The sequence below is a fragment of the Poromitra crassiceps genome, assembly GCF_964638095.1.
Source record: "Poromitra crassiceps genome assembly, chromosome: 7".
Classification (NCBI taxonomy): domain Eukaryota; kingdom Metazoa; phylum Chordata; class Actinopteri; order Beryciformes; family Melamphaidae; genus Poromitra; species Poromitra crassiceps.
The window spans coordinates 1,452,880-1,473,604 of NC_139628.1; the positions used below are offsets into that span (position 1 = coordinate 1,452,880).

Sequence of the window (20,725 nt, forward strand, 5' to 3'; positions counted from 1 at the left end):
GTGGAAAACTTTGAAGCAACGCTACCTAGCAGAAAGACGTGTTGTGCAAAAGCGGAGCCGGAAAATAGATCATGTTTAATGGGAGAAATCGATCCATGCCTGTGTGCGCGCATTTGGCACAGCAGCGAGATGATCGGCGGGATGAAAAGCACACCGGTGCGGTGCTGTTGACTGAAGTGATTAATACATTACACACGTTTCAGGTGCAATGTTATAATTATAATACACGATATATTCTGACTATTGCACCATATCAGCCTCCCCCCCCCTCCTCCATCTCTAAAATGGGACAAGTTGTAGGCTACCTTTTTTCCTCTGCCTGTCGCGCTCACTGCATTCACCGCAGCCCGCAACATGTTCTTTTGAATTGATAATCAGGCTCGTTTATATGCGTTGTAACTTCATGTTGTGATTTGCATTGACCATTGGTTGGATTTGAGCATGCAGGGGACGGGATATGGGGCAGATCCGCGTGCGTAATCACTGTGGCAGCTGCTGGTAACGGGAATTGCGAAACTCAACTTCAATGGAAACGCCTACAAGTCGCAATTGTACATTGTCGAAGTTGTAGAAATATCGCAATTATTTTGCGAAAAACTGTAATGGAAACACAGCTTCTGTCTCTCTCTTCTCTCTCTGTCTCTCTTCTCTCTCTCTCTCTGTCTGTCTCTCTCTCAGCTGTGTGGCTCTGTGCTGTCCTGTGGGAATCACACCTGTGAAGTGGTGTGTCACACTGAAGTCTGCCCCCCCTGCCCCCGCTCCGTCAGCAGAACCTGCCCCTGTGGCAAGAGCAGTAAGTACACACACACACACACACACACACGCACGCACACACTTATAACACACACACACACACACACACACACTCTTATAAAGGTAAGAAAACATGGGGTGTCCGCGTGATCCTCCGACACGCTACGTCTTGCCAGTGAAACTCCTCGTTGTCAGGTGAAAAGAAGTGGCTGGTGACAGCACACGTATTGGAGGAAGCATGATGCTAGTCTACAATTCTCCCCAGATTGGCTGAGGGGGTGGAGCAACAACCGTACAATTGGGGAGAAAAAATCTGAAACCCCCTTGTGTGTTTCTGTGTGTGCGTGTGTGTGTGTGTGTGTGTGTGTGTGTGTGTGCGCGCGCGCGCGCGCGTGTGTGTGTGTGTGTGTGTGTGTGTGTGTGTGTAGGGTCGTCCCTGCCTTGCACAGAGGAGGTGTTGCCGTGTGGGGACTCGTGCGAGCGCCCTCTGTCCTGTGGGAAACACTCCTGCTCTATGAGGTGCCACCGAGGAGCCTGTGACACCTGCAGACAGGTAACCTTGACAACCAACAACACACACACACACACACACACACACAAATCTCTCAATCCACGGTGCAGTCACTTTACAAGTAGAACTGGTCATTTGCGGGTGCTACAGTCATAAAACCTATTGAACAGCTTTTCAATAGAGCCATCAAGGTATTTGATAGAAAACCACTGTCACATCATCACTGTAACATTCTGGAAAAACATCACTTCTTGAGCTTTGAAAATGTTAAGGTCTTCAAGAGTGCTTGTTTCATCTACAAGTGCCTTCACAGACTACTGTAGCTCCTCCACCTGTAAAGGAATTCATACACATGAAAAGAATCACTGGACTTTGGCACCAGGTCGGAAACAAGAGGTGACTGTGCAGTCCAGCTCAGACTGACCACCTTTGGCCAAAACGTCCTGTCCATAAAAGGCTGCCAGATCTGGAACAGTCTCCCTGGCATCATAAGGGAAAGCCCCACCCTTGCCACCTTCCGAGGACAATTGAAAAAATGGCTGAAAGCCAACCAGACCTGTGAACACTTATAGACACACGCTGCAATTTGTAGCACGCACACACACACACACACGATTACACACACACGAGTACATACGCACACACAACATATACGCAACCTCTCCCTCATCCATAACACGTACATACTCCTACACATACACACTCACACACTAATACACAACTTTGTAAATTGTTTATGGTTTTTCTAAGCACTTTTAATGTTCTTAATACACTTTGTTTTAATGCACTCCTGTGCTGTTACTCTGTTTTTATATCCTTGTTCTTATGTTGTTTTATGTTGAGGACTACAGATGGAAACTAGCCTCGTGCTAAATCCACCATTTTTTACACTTGTATAATTCTACATGTTTCAACGTGTTCATTAATTATGCTTTGTCCCTCCAAAATAAACAAATAAAGTAAAGTAAAGAAGACAAAATAACAGGCATAAAATACTAGGATACAAATACCATGAAACATATAATAAAAATACGTCATAAGTTCATAAGTTAAGTTAGGTGGAGATAAGGCACATAAGACACACTGTAATACAAATTCTGAATAGTGCAAATAATGTCAGAAAGTGCAAGTCGGTGAGTAGCAGTGTATTGCTCAAAGTGACTGGTGCTGAGTGGTGTGGGTTCATTGTCTTTTGTATAGAGTGACAGTGACTTGAGACTTGACTTGAGACTCGTCCTCAAAGACTTGAGACTTGACTTGGACTTGAGATTTGGGACTTGCGAACAATCTTTATTTTTGTGTTTATTGACATTAAGGAAATGTCTACTAATAATAACGTCAACTAATCAATGCTGATGCTGGATGCTAATAGATAAAGGAGTGAGGATAATACAGTACACGCTTTGAATTTCTTAGTTTTGCAGTGTTCTAAGCAGACTGGATGGCATCCAGCAGATGATAGAACGCTCATCCATAAGGGACTTGAGACTTACTTGACTTGGACTTGTGACCAATGACTTGAGACTTGACTTGGACTTTTTAACTTTTTTTATTTCTTGTGAGCATCTCTGGTGTATACGAACAATGCTAACTCACTGTAAAAACGATTTTCTCTTACTGGTGTGATATTTATTCCCCACTCACTGTATCATCAATGTTGCATTGCATGCATGCCACTTCAAATAAATCCAGGCAGAGTCCAGGTGTAACATCAGTGATTGTATTATGTTGTTTCAGGCAGGGGGTTACATGACAGGCAGACAGGACAGATAGGCTACATAATGATGTTGCTTTGATTGATGATTAACATGGTTTCTGAAAAACAATGAAAAATGAACAACATGATTAAGAAGCAGTAATGGCACAGGTAAGTTGCATAGGCATTAATGGGCGTGATTGGCTAATAGGTGTGATGAATAGGTGTGAATTGGCAGTGATAATTGCCGCTATTAATTGTACACATATTCATGGCTAAACAAAGATTCAGATCCCCACATCTCAAATTCACTATAATTCACCGCAGGTAGTGAGAGACAATCAACAGAGGATATTATAACATAAGTGTTCTGTGCAACAAACACCAATCCAATCCGTGAATGAAATGCCGACGTGCAATTGAAAATACCAGACGGCAGGATATAGTGTCAGTGTTAGACGTTTAGCAGGACTTCGTTAAGGTGACTTGATGAATAAATAAACAAACTTACGTTTACAAGAACGCATGAACATTCAAATCAAACAAAGGGATTTGAGGGGGCGCGCAAACACAGCGGCAGCCTCCTCCTCTCCATTCAGGGTGTGTTACGCGCGCCCCCGCGTATCCAAGCACCTTATGAAACCTGGATTGCGCGGGTGCGCACTGGAGAGCCGTGGAGAAAGCAGACTGAATGAATGAATTCTTCACACACTGTTCCTCTCTCTTTCTGTCTATCTGTCTGTCTCTCGCTCTCTAACAGGAGGTAGAGAAGGAGTGTCGTTGTGGTAAATACAGGAAGTTCATGCCCTGCCATAAAGAGTATCTATGTGACTCCAAGTGTCCCAAAACCAGAAGCTGCCAGAGACACCAGTGCAGGAGGAAGGTATGAGCCAGTATCAAGCTATACATCTGATCCAGTCACATCCACAAATCTATACATCTGATCTAATCACATCCACAATATCTATACATCTGATCCAGTCACATCCACAATATCTATACATCTGATCTAGTCACATCCACAATATCTATACATCTGATCTAGTCACATCCACAATATCTATACATCTGATCCAGTCACATCCACAATATCTATACATCTGATCTAGTCACATCCACAATATCTATACATCTGATCCAGTCACATCCACACTATACATCTGATCTAGTCACATCCACAATATCTATACATCTGATCTAGTCACATCCACAATATCTATATCTATACATCTGATCTAGTCACATCCACAATATATATACATCTGATCTAGTCACATCCACAATATCTATACATCTGATCTAGTCACATCCACAATATCTATACATCTGATCTAGTCACATCCACAATATCTATACATCTGACCTAGTCACATCCACAATATCTATACATCTGACCTAGTCACATCCACAATATCTATACATCTGATCTAGTCACATCCACAATATCTATACATCTGATCTAGTCACATCCACAATATCTATACATCTGATCCAGTCATATCTACCATATCTATACATCTGATCCAGTCATATCTACAATATCTATACATCTGATCCAGTCATTTCTACAATATCTGGCATACCAGTATGCGTATTATGCTGCCAGTCACACCTCTTTGACTCAATTTTAAAAACAGCTTATGATGAAAAGTAAAGTCTCACTAAGCCTGAGTTTACGCACTACTAAGTAATAATGTTGCACCAAGTGAAATACTTCTAATGCAGGCATAAGTTAGAACTTAAATCTTACAGCTAGCTGTTAGTAGGTGCAAAGTAAAATAAGACTTGTCATGGCTGGCATAGGGATTGGTAACTTGGCAACACATTCTTGCTCAGTCAAACCAATCAGAGCCTTTGTGGGCGCTCACTAGTGATTAGGGTTGGCACGATACTTGAATTTCTAACTTGAAAAGTTGTCTAAGATCAAACAACACATTTTTGATTGACAGGTGTCAATCACTGCCATGATCTGCTCTTGTTTATTGAGGGGACTGAGCTTATATTCCACAAGCTGGTGAAACATCATATTGCCTTCTGACCTCTGCAGCACAAACTAGCCAGACAACGCAAACGAGACAGATGAACAGACTTCTCCATAATCTAGGCCTGTTAAAACTCATTAAAAACTTTACAATTACACAGCAGATTACCGCTGCTCTAGTCATCAACCTATCACAGCACTTTCAACTTGTTGAAGCAACAGATACCCACCAATCAGCAGGGCTGGATTTAGTGGATAACTATTTTATATATATATATATATATATATATATATATATATATATATATATATATATATATACAGATCACACCGGTGTAATATATATATATATATATATATATATATATATATTACACCGGTGTGATCTGTATATATATATATTAGAGATGCTGCGATCCGATCATGTGATCGGATATCGGCGCGATATCAGCCAAAAAACATGGATCGGATCGAATCGGATTCCAGCGAAAATGACCGATCCAAGGCTCCGATATAAGCACTCCATTCCATGACTCCGCTCCAGGATTTCTATCCAGCATGCAGCAGCAGCAGCAGCAGCAGCACACAGAGGCCGCGTTGAGCCTAGGATGGCCAGGGCCAAAACGTCAGACACACCCGTCCTTAACCTATGTGCGATTCGAAATCACGCGTCCGCACCTATGGTCCGCACCAACCCAAGGAGGCGCAGCTAGCGAAACATGGCCGCCTCCACTGTGGCTGTTGACAGTTTCAAATTATAATAAAACAACCACTATTGCGATTTGCAATACATGTCCCGCAAGGTTTCTGAGATTAGGGGAAAGTCTGAGCTGGCGTTACGCTAAACCAACGTGGGGAGGAGGTAGCGGATTTGTTTGGCGTTAACGTTAGCTGTTGTGATGGGGGCTAACGTTAGCTAGCTGGTTGTGGCTACCTATAGCAAGCAGCGCTCCACAAGCTTATTGTGACCAAAATCCCCGCATTTAAAGCACTTCATACTCCCAGAGCTGGCGTAAACCATAGAGAACCTCATGCATTACTCAAAATGAAACGTCCAGGGTTTGTGTCTCCGGTCTCCAAAAGCAACTAACGTTAACGTTACATGCAAGCTAACGTAGCTAGCTGCAGGGCTGTCATGATCTATCAGGAAAACGAATGCGCACATACAGTATGTTGCCGTCATGCCAATAAGAGTCTAAATGTAATTTTTTATGTTTTATCTGCAGACTAAGCAGCTAGGCTTTCGGTTATATAAAAGCCATTATTTTTTGTATTGACTATTGAGAATTATATCACAATACTGATGTCAGATTTGCTTAGGTCAGAGCTATGGAATATTAAATCATCCATCTTTGCTCACAACATTTGCCCTTTCTTTCTTCTTCTTTTTTACCCCAGGTGTGCATAAAATACAGGTTAAGAACTTATGGAAAAGTCATGGAAATCCATTGGTCAAAATGTGTATGAAACCTGAAGGGTTAAATTGAGCATTTATGAGAGATTTCAAAAATATCGAGATATATATCGTGTATCGCGATATAGCCGAAAAACAACGCGATATTCTTTAGAGGCCATATCGCCCAGCCCTAATTTGATTGTTATGTTTTAGTTTTACATCAAATGAATTAGATGAACTAAATCGTTTACATACTATATTACCAAAGCACACACATACATACCTAACCCTAAAAATGTTTGTTGCCTGCTAGCTATCAGACAGAATAGAGAGACTTAAATATGTGCTGTATCGGTATCGGATCGAAATCTGTATCGAATCGGGTATCGAAATTTGATCGGAATCGGATCGGTTTTGAGCTAAAATATCGAAATCGGATCGGAATTGAAAAATCTCGATCGCAGCATCTCTAATATATATATATATATATATATATATATATATATATATATATACAGATCACACCGGTGTAATATATATATATATATATATATATATATATATATATATATATATATATATATATATATATATATATACAGATCACACCGGTGTAATATATATATATATATACAGATCACACCGGTGTAATATATATATATATATATATATATATATATATATATATATATATATTACACCGGTGTGATCTGTATATATATATATATATATATATTACACCGGTGTGATCTGTAGCACCGTGGTGTAAATGTGGCAGAGCGGCTCTCGTGGCTCTGGCCTGCTTGTTGGTGTGTTTTCACTGTTTTAAATGTCAGCCTGATCGTGTGTGTGTGTGTGTGTGTGTGTGTGTGTGAGATCTGATAGGGAAAGGTCGAGCGGCGGTGTGTGATGAGGGAGGCGGAGCTTATCAGACACAGAGAGCAGCGTGTTATCTCACTGTCTTCAAATCAGCCTCATTCACTGTGTAGACTGACTCAGTCAGTGACATCATCCATCACTACATTCTACATTACTACCTTCATATCAGACTGCAAACTGTCATGTTTTCAAACTAGTTTATTATCAAGATGCTCATAATAATAATAATAATAATAAATTTATTTATATAGCACCTTTCAAAACAACCGTTACAAAGTGCTGCACAAACAGGCAATTACAGTGGTTATCACAGTGTCACAATTCAGTGCATAGGATAACGAATAAAAACCATCCAATAAAACCAGATAAAAAATAAAAACACACATAAAAGAAATGGCATAAATCCCGTGCTCACGTCTCGGCCATAACGGACGGACACAGGTCACTTAAGTCCGCACACTAGACTAGATGTTGCTCCCATTAACATTTATTGGTCGTTGATAGCAGCACTTTTTCCCCTCCAAAAAGTTTATTTAGTAAATTAATTTAATTACAATTAAATAAAATGTAATTCTCAGCACAGTCAAGCCAGCAGGATTTCACTGTGAAAAACAACCCAGATGAAGGAAAATGACTAAATATGTGGAAAACCATCTGCAGCCGTGTGACAGACTGGTACTCAGTTTCCCATCATTCCTTGTGTTTCAGTGTTGCCCTGGTAACTGCCCGCCCTGTGACCAGAGCTGTGGCAGATCACTGGGCTGTCGCAACCACAAGTGCCCCTCTGTCTGTCACCAAGGTAACACACACACACACACACACACACACACACACACACACACACACACACACACACACACACACACACTCGAGACACACATACAGTACACACATTTGACACACACATTGATCAAGACACACACATTTGACACACACACATTCAAGACACACACACATTCAAGACACACACATTTGACACACACACACACACACACACACACACACACACACATTCAAGACACACACACACACACACACACACACACACACACACACACACACACACACACATATTCAAGACACATACAGTACACAGATTCGAGACACATTTGACACACATTCTAGACACACACATTTGACACACACATTTGATACACACACACACGCACGCACGCACACACACACATACACACACACACATTCAAGACACACATTTGACGCACACATTCGAGGCACACACATTTGACACACGCACTCACGCACACACACACTAGGGGTGGAGGGGGGAAATCGATTCTTAGATGCATCGAGATGCGGACGTGGATGATTATGAATCGATTCACAAATCTCAATAATCATTTTTTTTTTAACGTTAGTTGTAACGTGATGTTGACGGAAAGAAAAGGCAGAACTAAATTGCGAGCGCGAGGCAGGGCCCGGACAGTTTGCGGCGTGGCGCAGCTGAAAGCAAAACAAACACGTGAAGATTGCAGAACATTAAAGTCGAGCTGAACCCAAAAATGACTTTTATTTAATTTTAGTTCAAATACCTGGGTATGCAGTGCACCTATTTAATAATGTATGCCAAAAAAAATCACAAAAATCTAATTTCTTTATTTTTTCACACTTTTTCACATCAAAAGTTAATTTTTCAAGATTTCATTGATAACACTAATCTACAGTTTGCTGACGTCAGCTAGTACTACCGGTACGAATGGTGTGAACGAATAATGATTCTGTGTAAGCGCTTTGAGCCTTGGAAAGGCGCTATATAAATCCAATCATTATTATTATTATTTATTATTATTACTATCAAATTTCTACCCCATTTCAACCAATCATATCACGACATGGCAGCTGTCAATCAAATCTTTATTTCAGGATAATTTTCTCTTCCAAAAGAAAGAGAAAATGGCGCCTAGTGCCTGTCATCTGGCCGAATTCCTATCCCATAAACTAACTACTAACTTGGCCAATTGTATCAAACATGAACAAAAAACAAAAATGGTAATGTCTAGGAATGCAAAGAAATGTAACTGGCTCGTTAAAACGCGCATTCCAGGAATATTATTTACATTTATGGCGATAATGGCGTGCGCCTCAGAGAGCTTGGTCGTCAGGGGTCGCCCCTCAGAGATTCCAGGCCGACGTGCTGCACTCTCCGCTCGGCAACACGAAGGCAGCTGGCTGCCTGCGGCTCGCCTAGCTCCACTCAGCCACTAACCTCGCATCACCAGGCTCTTCCCGAGGAGAGCGCCACAACACGCTGAATCCCACTCGATTTGGAGGCGGAACATGCCAGGATTGGCCAAAGCCCAATCCAGTCCCCAGAATTGTCAAATAAAATCATCAACATGATACTATGACGCGCCTCTCAACTTGTCATCAAGTTAGTTTTGTCAGACAAATTATGTTTTCAGTCTGAAACGGACTCAGACGCACGTGACAAACGGGTTCAGCTCGACTTTAAATCAGACACACCGGCTGTAGTTTCTCCAAACCAGCCGACAATCGAGCAAGCAATCACAAAATCCATTGCAACTTTTATTGTCATGGATATACTTCTAACGCTACGCCCGTACTCAGTCGTTGAGAATCAGCCGCACTTTGGAGCCGAGGTACAACGTCCCATCTCGCCAGTTTTTTACTGACACAGTGATCCCCAGACTGTACAATGAGACCAAAGCTGAAGTTATGGACTCACTGAAGAAAGCGGGTAGGATAGCTCTAACTTGTGATGTGTGGACATCCATTGTTACTGCGCGCTTCATCACTGAACACTGGCAGTGAAGCTAGTGTCTCATGGACTCCAAACAAGAGTGATGACTGAGAGCCACACGGGTGCAAATGTTCAAGATTCAAGATTCAAGATTCAACATTTTTATTGTACAAGTATCACGTGTGAAATTCTTGTGCTGTGGACTCCGTTTACAACATAAGACAAGTCAGAGACAGTGCATATAGGTGCACATAGGTGCACATGTCATGTGCATACTTTAGACGTGCTTCTACATCTTAAATTGACGTATTTGACATACAGGTGCAAATAGCATATACCTTATTAAACATACAATTAAACATTAGACATACGTAATGGTAGCAGCTACAGTACGGTACAGTACAGCTACTACACTATTTGTGTATGTTAACACATTGAGTGCCAAGGACGTCTGTGGACGTCCTAAAAAAAAGTAACGAGAAGTGCCAAGGACGTCTGTGGACGTCCTAAAATCATAATTCATATTATTCCATAATTCTGCTGTTTAAGGTCGTACCCAGCCAGTGAGCATGAATCCCTTCAAGGGATCACACGGCGCCACCTTAAACATCTACACGGGAGCTGCGCCACCCACCTCAGATCCTTTACTTTGTGCAGGAGAAAGCGGAGAAAGCCGTGATCAAAGACGAGACACCGATGCATGCTGCAGCCAGAGCCATATAGATTGCTCTGTCTGCAGCTGACAGTTGGCTGCGATCCGCGCCCACAACTGAGCTCCTCCGCCTCTGTCTATCCGCCTGCACATAGTCTCTCCACACGACCACCCGCCAGAAAGGCAGCACCCGAAGCCGAACGGCCAAACCCCCTCCCGCAGTCCCGTTTGCCACTTCCTCGTCGCGCTGGGATCCGCCCGGGGCAAAAACGGAGGCTGCGAAAATGACTGACAGAAAGACTGTGTGCGTGTGGGGAGGAGTCTGCAGCTCAGGGGTGGAGAGGGGGGGAGAGGGGGGTGGGGCACGCAGGCTGCACAGAACTACACCATGTCACCACATCAGAAAATACCAGCCAGAGTCAGCGAATGTGCCCGAAATTAGAGTGCAAAAAGTATTCATAAAAGTGACTTTATCTTGAAAAGTAAAAAAAGACAGCAGAAAACCCTTGAAAGTGCTCTTCTTTCAGAGGCTGTCATTTCATAATGGAACTGTCTAGAAACAAAATTTCTTCTTTGAAAGAAGCAGGAGTGTCCAATGTTTCATTATAGTCCAGCCCTGTCCATATAACCTAATAGAAAAAATTCTATAGCTGTTTTCAACTGAATGGAAGTGAATCTGGCACAGGCTCCAGACAATTTTACTGAAGCGCTGTGGCACTCAATGTGTTAAGGAGTCTCGTGGCCTGCGGGAAGAAACTGTTCCTCAAGCGATTTGTGCGTGCTTTTGGAACCCTGTATCTCCTCCCTGAGGGTAACAGGGAGAACAGGCTGTTGTGGGGATGGTTTGTGTCTTTGATGATCTTCAGGGACCTCCTGAGGCACCGCTGGTTATACAGTTCATGCAGTTCTGGCAACTCACATCCTGTTACGTGCTGGGCCGCGCGTCTCACTCTCCGTAGCGCCCTGCGGTCCATGGTGGTAGAGTTCCCGTACCAGGTGGTGAAGCAGCCAGTCAGCAGGCTTTCAATGGTGCCTCTGTAGAAGTCCCTAAGGATTTCTGGCCTTAGCCCAAATTTCTACAGGCGCCTGAGTCTGTGTATTCGCTGTTGGGCCTTTTTGACAACAGTGGCGGTGTGACCGGCCCAAGTCAGGTCCTGGTGGATGTTGACTCCCAGGTACTTGAAGCTGTTCACCCTTTCCACCACTGTGCCGTTGATGGTGATTGGGGGGTGTGCGCCCCCCCCCCCCTCCTGTAGTCTATGATACAATGATCTCCTTGGTCTTGGAGACGTTCAGAGAGAGGTGGTTGTCCTGGCACCATTGTTCCAGGGCCCCCACCTCCTCTCTGTAGGCCGTCTCGTCGCCCCCCGAGATCAGCCCCACGACTGCTGTGTCGTCTGCAAACTTCACGATGGTGTTCGAAGTTTGTGTGGCAGAGCTGTTACAACATGTAGAAGAAGTGATTCAGAATATGCTGAAGTGAAGTTAATTTACTACAAGGATGCTGCTACAGGCACAACTGGCACACTTGTGTTTCTTTTCCTGTTGGTTCTTTGCAATGCTGGGAAATATGTTGGCAAATGTAACCTTCCAGTTGACACATCAATTCCATTTGCTTTGTTAATAAAAGATAATAGAAGTAAATTAATCTGTTTATTTTAATTATGGATCATTACAATGCAAAATGCACTTTATTTTAAAAGTAGTCACATAGTGAGAAAAAAGAAAAAGCATGTATTGAAAAAAAAGATGCATCTATAATTGATGCATCGATAATCGTTTTATCATCGAATCGGGTAGCCCTCTGAATCAAAATCGAATCATGAGGTACCTAGAGATTCCCACCCCTAACACACACACACACACACACACACACACACACACACACACACACACACACACACACACACACACACACATACACACACACACACACACACACACATTCACACACACATTCACACACACATTCATCTTTGTTAAGAGGGATTAATGAGTTTAGCCAGGAAGCAGAGGTCGACATTTTCCCATACACACATGTAACTGTGTGTGTGTGTGTGTGTGCAGAGCAGATAACAGTAGAGAACACAGTGTTATTCTGCCTCCTGCTATCTGATCAATTTAAACTAAATGTCAAAACACACACACACACACGTGTGCGCATGCACACACGCGCACACACACACACGCGCGCACACACACACACGCGCGCACACACACACACACACACACACACACACACACACACACACACACACACACACACACACACACACAGAGTTCAGAAGGTGTTATGGGTCAGAACATTCCTGGACTCTGGCTGTGACCAATCACAGCCCACCTGACTGACACTAATCTGAAGTGACTGTGTGTGTGTGTGTGTGTGTGTGTGTGTGTGTGTGTGTGTGTGTGTGTGTGTGTGTGTGTGTGTGTGTGTGTGTGTGTGTGTGTGTGCGTGCGTGCGTGCGTGCGTGCGTGTATGTATATATAACTGTCAGGGGTTTCCCATTAATGCCTTCTTAATTTGTGCCGTCACATACGTGGCTGAGAAAGAAAATGTTATTGTTAGTTTGACTGTTCTGTACGGAAGCTGAGAACGACCACGTGTTTATTTATTATAACGACTTAGTATTTCGTTATCTCGATATAACAATGTCAGTTTTCTCATGATTTCCCCCCCTCATTATGCTTGGGAAGTAGCCTGTGCGCTCTTTCAGCACCATGGAGCTGTCCAGGTGGTGTTGATTAGGGGCAATCACCAACTAACTAGTGTTAATATGAGTGTTCTTCTTGTAAAGCGCCTGTTATGTTCTGATCTAAAACCATAGTAGGCTACTTAATTCATAATTTATTTATATTTTATATAAATAAATTTATATTATATTTATATTATATATTATATTTATCACCGCATACAGTGCTGGCCTGGTTTTAGACTGCTTTGATTATGCAGCATTATCAGATGCTGTTAACTCCGTTTTCTCGTGATAACGACCAGTTGTTGTGCCAGTCGGCAGCAAAATCAGTTAAGCTGCGTTCACAGCGACCTATTAAAGTTTTTCGCTGGCATCGAGTTTACATACATAGTCAATGCAAACGAGCGATTGAGCGTATATTCGCCCGGGAGAAAAATCGCTGGGCGTCCGAGCGACAGAGACAGAGCGATAGGGAGAAAATACGCTCGTCGCCCGAGATGAAATATCCCAACTCGAGCGAAATTACGCTGGCATCAGTCGCTCGCTGTTCAACGCTGATTGGCTGGCGTGTGAGAGCGAGTCAAGGATCACACTGGCTTGGAACAAACCGCTGGTTTATTGTGTGGCAACAAACCGCATTGACAGCTGATTGACAGGCTGACAGCTGACATGAAGTGAAGTCTGTACTACCGGTATGGAGCTCGCAAGGGGAGCACGCTGATAGGCTTAGCTTGTAAACAACTACGGTGGCTCGTAGTGGACAAACAGCATGACATTGCGTAACGTTATAGCCCCCAGATGTCCGTCAATTCGTGTGCCTGTTGATGAGCGATTTAAACAGAGCGACAGAGCGATCCAAAGGGTTGAATCAAGCGACAGAGCGGAAAATAAATATCTCGGTGTGAACACAGCTTTAGTGTACAGTATACTGCGTACAGATTTCTAATCTGTTAGTGTAAACTGCCTCCAGATTTCTAGTCCTCAAGTGTAAACTGCCTCCCGACGCCAGTCAGAGCCACAAAGATGATATCAAACATGTTTGAATTTCAAAGTGAAAAGTCTTGTAGTGTATACTGCCTCGTCTGAGTCAGTTGTGTAGTGTGTTTCAGTCAGTTTTTTCAGTCGTGATGAAAAAATCGTAATTTTGTAGTGTAAACTCCCCAGTCTTTTCATAATCTGTTAAGATTTTCAAAGACTTCTAGTGTATCACAGCCTAACCCATAAGACTTTCATTCTCGATTCTCCGTGGATGTGCGCATACAGAAAAAAATCAAAAGAAACGACCTGTAGTTGGAACAGCCGCTCTCGAGCACAACATCTGTTCACTTCCGTGTCAGAATGAGGCGTTTGTGCCTGGAATAAACTGCAGAGCTCTCAGCACATTAAAACATGAAGAGGAGGTAAAGGCTGCCCATCTGCTTATATTATTACCCACATTATAATGATACAAAGCGGGTAGAAACTCTGCAATGTTCCTTTAAACAACACCAAGCAACATCACAGCTGTCACATCTCTCCACAAGATAACATTATGCATTCATTATTAACACAATAATATAGGCTTGTTTGTATAATATGCAGGCATGACTGCATTGCTTACAAAAGCACCCCCCACACACACGTGTCGCCCCCCGCCCACACACACCAGTTGGCCCAACTTCTGTGGGAAGCTTTGGTGTGTGTGTGTGTGTGTGTGTGTGTGTATATAACTGTGTGTGTGTGTGTGTGTGTGTGTGTGTATATAACTGTGTATAACTGTGTGTGTGTGTGTGTGTGTGTGTGTGTGAGATTCTTTAGTATGTAACTGTGTGTGTATGACTGTATGTTCGTGTGTTTGTCATTATGTGTGTGTGTGTCGTGACTTCCCGTGTTTTGTTTAGAGCATAACGGATAGCTTCCTGCGTCTATTGTTCCCTGATTGGCCGATAAAGGATAAATTATTCGTCTGTCTGTCTCTGATTGGCTGAATAGATAAAAAAGCTCATTTACTTGTTTGTCTGCGCTCTGATTGGCTGCTCTGACCTTTCAGAAGGTTGCACCGCTGCGTCGCCACAGATAACACCAGCTAATGATACACGTGTGTGTGTGTGTGTGTGTGTGTGTGTGTGTGTGTGTCTGTGTGTGTGTGTGTGTGTGTGTGGTATTTAACCCTGGCAAGCTAAATTAACAGCCGTCAAAGTTTTGGATATATTTGTGAAGCTGCTGTTCAGACCTGCTGTGTTTTTATTTGGTGTGGTTTATAGAAAAGTCAACATTTTATTGTCAGACACTTAGCTTTAGATATGGGGGAGCGGTTCACTGGAATAAACTTCCATTGCATTTAAAAAATACGGTGAACCATCATTCCTTCAAGAAGAAGGTCAAAACCTGGCTTTTTTGCCTAAGCAAAGTAGCCTACTGTTGTTACTGTTGTTGTTGTAACTGCAGGCGAGTTGTCGCTGTCATTGTTGCTGAATTTCCTTGCTTTTTTACTAGTGTTTTCTTCATCGAAATGTGTGCATATTTATCATTTGTAATTATTAATTGTTGGTCAGTTTTTACTGTCTGTGACGGCCCTGCCATTCAGACTGCCGCCATCTTCTTCTTCTTCTCTGCCACAAGATCAAGGACCACAATGGAAACAAGTCTGAGACTTTATTGTGCTTATGCTTGTCAACTTTTAAAGCTATGATGTATTTTGTATTGCTTTTTCTATTGCCGAATAAAATAAAATAAAATAAAATAAAATCAAGCTGAAAAGTTTGAGAAAAGAAAGGTCAAAACCCCATTTACGCCTGCTTTTTAAATGTGACCTGTATCTGGATAAGTTATCTGGATAATGGTCTCATTTAAAAACCAGGTGTAAATGAGGTGTTTGATCTGAACCCAATGCGAGCCAGACTACCTCCAGATGTGGTCAGGCAGATCTGATCACATTGTGATCACGATGCGTTTACAGCTTGCATTAAGATGCGTTTTTACTTATCCAGATAACATCCACATAACTTATCCGGATACAGATCTCATTTAAAAACCAGGTGTAAATGGGCTGAAAAAAGATTCATATTTGACTGGTTCACTGAATCATCTGTTGCTTAGATCACAGTACTTTTAGGGGGCTTTCACACATCTAGGACTGCAACTCACGATTATTTTCATTCTCGATTAATCTGTTGATTATTTATTATTCGATTAATCAATTCGTTGTTTGGTCTATAAAATGTCAGAAAATGATCAACAATGTGTATCACTTGACTTTTCCCCCAAAGCCCAAGATGACGTCCTCAAATGTCGTCTTTTGTCCTGATCAACAGTCCACAACCCAAAGAGAATCAGTTTACTGTCAGAGAAGATGTGAAAAAGAAAGTGGAAGGTTTTAGACTGGCCAAGTCAGTCTGCAGACTGAAACCCTATTTCATCTGCTAAAGAGGAGAGTGAAGGGAGAAACCCCCTGAAACAAACGACAACTGAAAGAGGCTGCAGTGAAAGTCTGGAAAATTTAATTTAATGGAGTTTGGTTAAATATTCGCTTAGTTTCCACTGTACTTATCGCATCTTTCTTTTATCGATACACCAATTTTTCCACCTCCCTCAAGCGTGAAAACTTTTTTAGCGATATTTGGCGTTTTATTTTTTATTTTGCAGCGTTTCCACTCAGGTATTTTAATGCGCAAATTGAAAATGTGCATTAAACAGGTAAAGTGGTGTGCACTTTACACTGCCGTGTGCAGTCTGTCGGGAGGAAAGCTAGTCTTTATCAGGGCATTGAGTTGAGGAGCAGGTAGTAATGTGTCTGTGTTTTGTTTTGTCTTGTTTGCTTTGTTTATGTTTTGCTGACTGAGAGGTTGAATGTTTCCCCATTGTTTAATAAAGGTCTTGTTAAAACTCAAAAATCTCTCTCTCCATCTTTTATCTCTCTCCCTCTTTCTCTGTCTCTCCTCTCTCTTTCTCTGTCTGTGTCTGTCTCTCCCCCTCTCCCTCCCTCTCTTTCTCTCCCTCTCTCTCCCTCCCTCCCTCCCTCCCTCTCCCTCTCAGGTAGTTGTTATCCCTGTCCGGAGTCAGTGGAGGTCAGGTGTGTGTGTGGCTCCACCGTCTTGGCCGTCCCGTGTGGGAGAGAGAGGAGCACCAAGCCCCCCCGCTGCAAGGAGCTCTGCAGGTACATGCAGGCATGCACACTAGGGCTGTCACTTTTTATTCAAAATTCGAATTTAACTTCGAATGTGGGGGATGAGGGCATGTTCAAATGTATAATTAACCTGTTCGATTTTTTTTTTTTTTAATTAACCAAAATTAACCAACTGCTGCTTGCTGGTAATGTTAATCCCATGTCAGAAAAAGTCTCCAGATTTGTCGCGTTAGTCTCTTCTGAGAAAGATTGTCTCCAGGGTCTGAAAAGTTGTCTCGAGTTGGATGCAGCCAATTTTTTTTTTTTTTATTAACCAAAAAACTTTGAATATATTTGAACATTTTGCGGGCAATTAAAGTTTGTTCGAACTTTATTTTGGGAAAAAGTGACAGCCCTAACGCGCACACACACACACACACACACACACACACACACACACACACACACACACACACACACACACACACACACAAAGGCGGGAGCTTCTAGATCAGGGGTGGGCAATTATTTTTCATGGGGGGCCACATGAGAAACCCAGATTGTTGCCGGGGGCCGAACAAATATTGTCATGCCGTAACCCATGGATGGGTAACTTTGATGATAGAGAGGGCCACAAAAAATGTCCTCGCTAACCAGGTTTTGCTGAGGGCCGAACGGCGCCAGTGTGAAAAATTTGGTACGTTTGAAGCCACGTTTAGAGGAATAACTCATTTTAAATTAACAGTTGTGATGTCATTATTCAGTCTTAACCACCAATATTTCATCCTTTTCTCACTCACTCCTATGTCACCACCTGCTCTCCCTGCCAGGCCTTTTTTGGCATTTTTTGACCACCTGCCAATATGGCTGCTAGATTTTAAAGTTACCAGCCAATTAGAATTTCCACTAGCCAAAATGTTTTTCTTGAAATAAATCAGAATATGAGTGGGTTAATTTAAGCATAAGTATCAGTAAGTGGCCCGGTATGATCAAAGCCTGTGTTGAGGGTCACACGAACAAAAATGCAGTCTTGAAGCTAAATAAATCCAAAACCAATGAGTTAATTATTTAAATTTCTAATTCAATGTAGCCTTTTAGTCATAAAGATTATTGAAAGATATTCCATATTCCAGACTGAAATGCTATAACAGAAGTGGAGTATTGGCCAGAATGACATGAACATTTGGACACTTATTCAGCGGGTATCTTGCATGTTGCGTTCAGGTGCACTGTGTAAAAAAAAAAAAAAATTTTTTTTTTTTTTTTTTTTTTTGCAATTCCATCGCGGGCCACACAGGTGGCGCCCGCGGGCCGCATCCGGCCCGCGGGCCATAATTTGCCCATGTATGTTCTAGATCTACCCATGGGATCGGGCGGCTGTGGCTCAGGAGGTAGAGCGGGTCGTCCACTAATCAGAAGGTTGGTGGTTCGATCCCCGGCTCCTCCAGTCCGCATGTCGAAGTGTCCTTGGGCAAGACACTGAACCCCGAATTGCTCCCGATGGCTGCGTGGCCACTGGCCACCTTCGGTGTGTGAATGGGTGAATGTAGGCACATTGTAAAGTGCTTTGGATAAAAGCGCTATATAAATGCAGTCCATTTACCATGATGGAAAATACTCAGGATATATTGGGAACAGAGGAATGACCTTAACAACTCTTCAAACATGTTTCATAGACTTCTTGTTTGTTGGTTGTTACAGTTAGACAGGAACAACTCTGTTAACTCATTGAGTGCCATGGACGAACATGTTCGTCATTTCAAATAGTAACGTAGAGTGCCAAGGACGAACATGTTCGTCAATTGCGTTTTTTGACGGTGGGGCGTCGATCAAAGCCTTCTGCCTCTCCTGTACAAATATTATAGCTATTGGAGGTCTATAACCTATTTTACAGAACCCTTAGGTGGCGACAGTGCTCTCCAGGTTAACAGAAAGGCAGAGAAAAACAGAGAATAAGTCGTTGGGGAAACGGAAATCGCATCGCATCCGTATGCATCGATATGCATGAAGCGTTTTAACGTTAGATGTGCCTGCAGCAGGCAGCAGCCAATCTGCTCCCACAATTGAGCTCCTCCATGTCCGCTGCAACAGCCCATTCGCATGATCAGCCGTTATTATTCTCAACTGGAAGCATACAGTAGTAGCCGGTGACAAACACACGCGGAAAAAGCTGGGTGTCGCGCACCCTTCACAGTGCAGAGCAAACTCAGGAGAGAGCCACCTCCCATACAGGAGGAGTGTGCAGCTGAGGCGGGGCGGGGCGGGGGGGGGGGGCACGCAGAGCAGCACACAACACTGACCCAGACAGACCCAGGCAGCAGGACAGACGCAAGCCAGAATATCCGATGCCCACCAGCAGCAAATCAAGATCAGCAAGAAGCTGCAACCAGCAGCGCACGCAGGGGCCAGCGCTGCTGGTTGCAGCTAAAAATATTATTCTGCCAAACAAAATTCCCTGGCCTTCACTGTTTTATTGAAGGAAATTATTTTTGAGGTGTGACTACATCAGAAAATTAGCTTCAGAGTCAGTGATGTGTTTGAAATGTTTAATTTCACAAAAGGGCCATTATCTCAGCTTCTAGAAAAAAACTGCTCTTTTTTGTTAAATCAAGCTATCTTCTCCGGCTGATAACTAAAGAACGGAAAATGATATCAATAAACCTGTTTTTGCTGATGATAGAAAAGAGTCTCATCGTTCTTTTTGCGTGTTCATTGTTTACATAGTAATATCACACAATATTCTGTGGGCCTCGAGAAATCACTGAAAAAAGCTCTGAAACTCTGGCACTGGGAGCGTCCGTTCTCCAAAAGTGGCTGGCACTCAATGAGTTAAGGTTATGGATAGGGGCTGGTCATGATTAAATAAGAAACATGTTCAGCTGATGTTGTAGTTAGGGCTTGTGGCTCTGAGGACCAGGGTTTGATTCCCAGTTAAGCCACACACATTTTTAACAAACGTTTTTCTTATTTGAAAACGTTGAGTTACGTCTGGGGATGCTCCCATCCGCGTTTTCTGCCTCCGATACCGATTCCGATATGTGGGGGTCCAGTATCGGCCGATACAGAGTACCAATCCGATACCAGTGCTTGACATTAACGGCTGTCCAGTTGCCCTTGGCAACCATAAAACAAAAAAATGGCCTGCGGTTGCCACAGTGGCAACCACATTTTAACATATAAACAATAGGGACAGCAAACAGCAAAATGTGCACCCCAAAATAAACATGTTTCTAATATTCCTAAGACCCTAAATCGATATTAACACATTGAGTGCCAAGGACGTCTCTGGACGTCCTAAAAAAATGTAACGAGGAGTGCCAAGGACGTCTGTGGACGTCCTAAAATCATAATTCATATT

General features: G+C 42.8%; 1 protein-coding gene across 1 annotated transcript in view; it reads left to right on the top strand.

Annotated features, from left to right (window-relative positions):
- nfxl1 (nuclear transcription factor, X-box binding-like 1) overlaps positions 1 to 20,725 on the top strand; it is a gene marked incomplete at both ends in the record, with an annotated part of 89,214 nt that overhangs the window by 17,701 nt on the left and 50,788 nt on the right. The window contains 5 exons of the mRNA XM_083640835.1: positions 679 to 793; positions 1,182 to 1,306; positions 3,721 to 3,843; positions 7,925 to 8,015; positions 17,298 to 17,418. Coding sequence (XP_083496961.1) covers positions 679 to 793; positions 1,182 to 1,306; positions 3,721 to 3,843; positions 7,925 to 8,015; positions 17,298 to 17,418 — 575 coding nt within the window. The remainder of the gene's footprint in view (positions 1 to 678; positions 794 to 1,181; positions 1,307 to 3,720; positions 3,844 to 7,924; positions 8,016 to 17,297; positions 17,419 to 20,725) is intronic.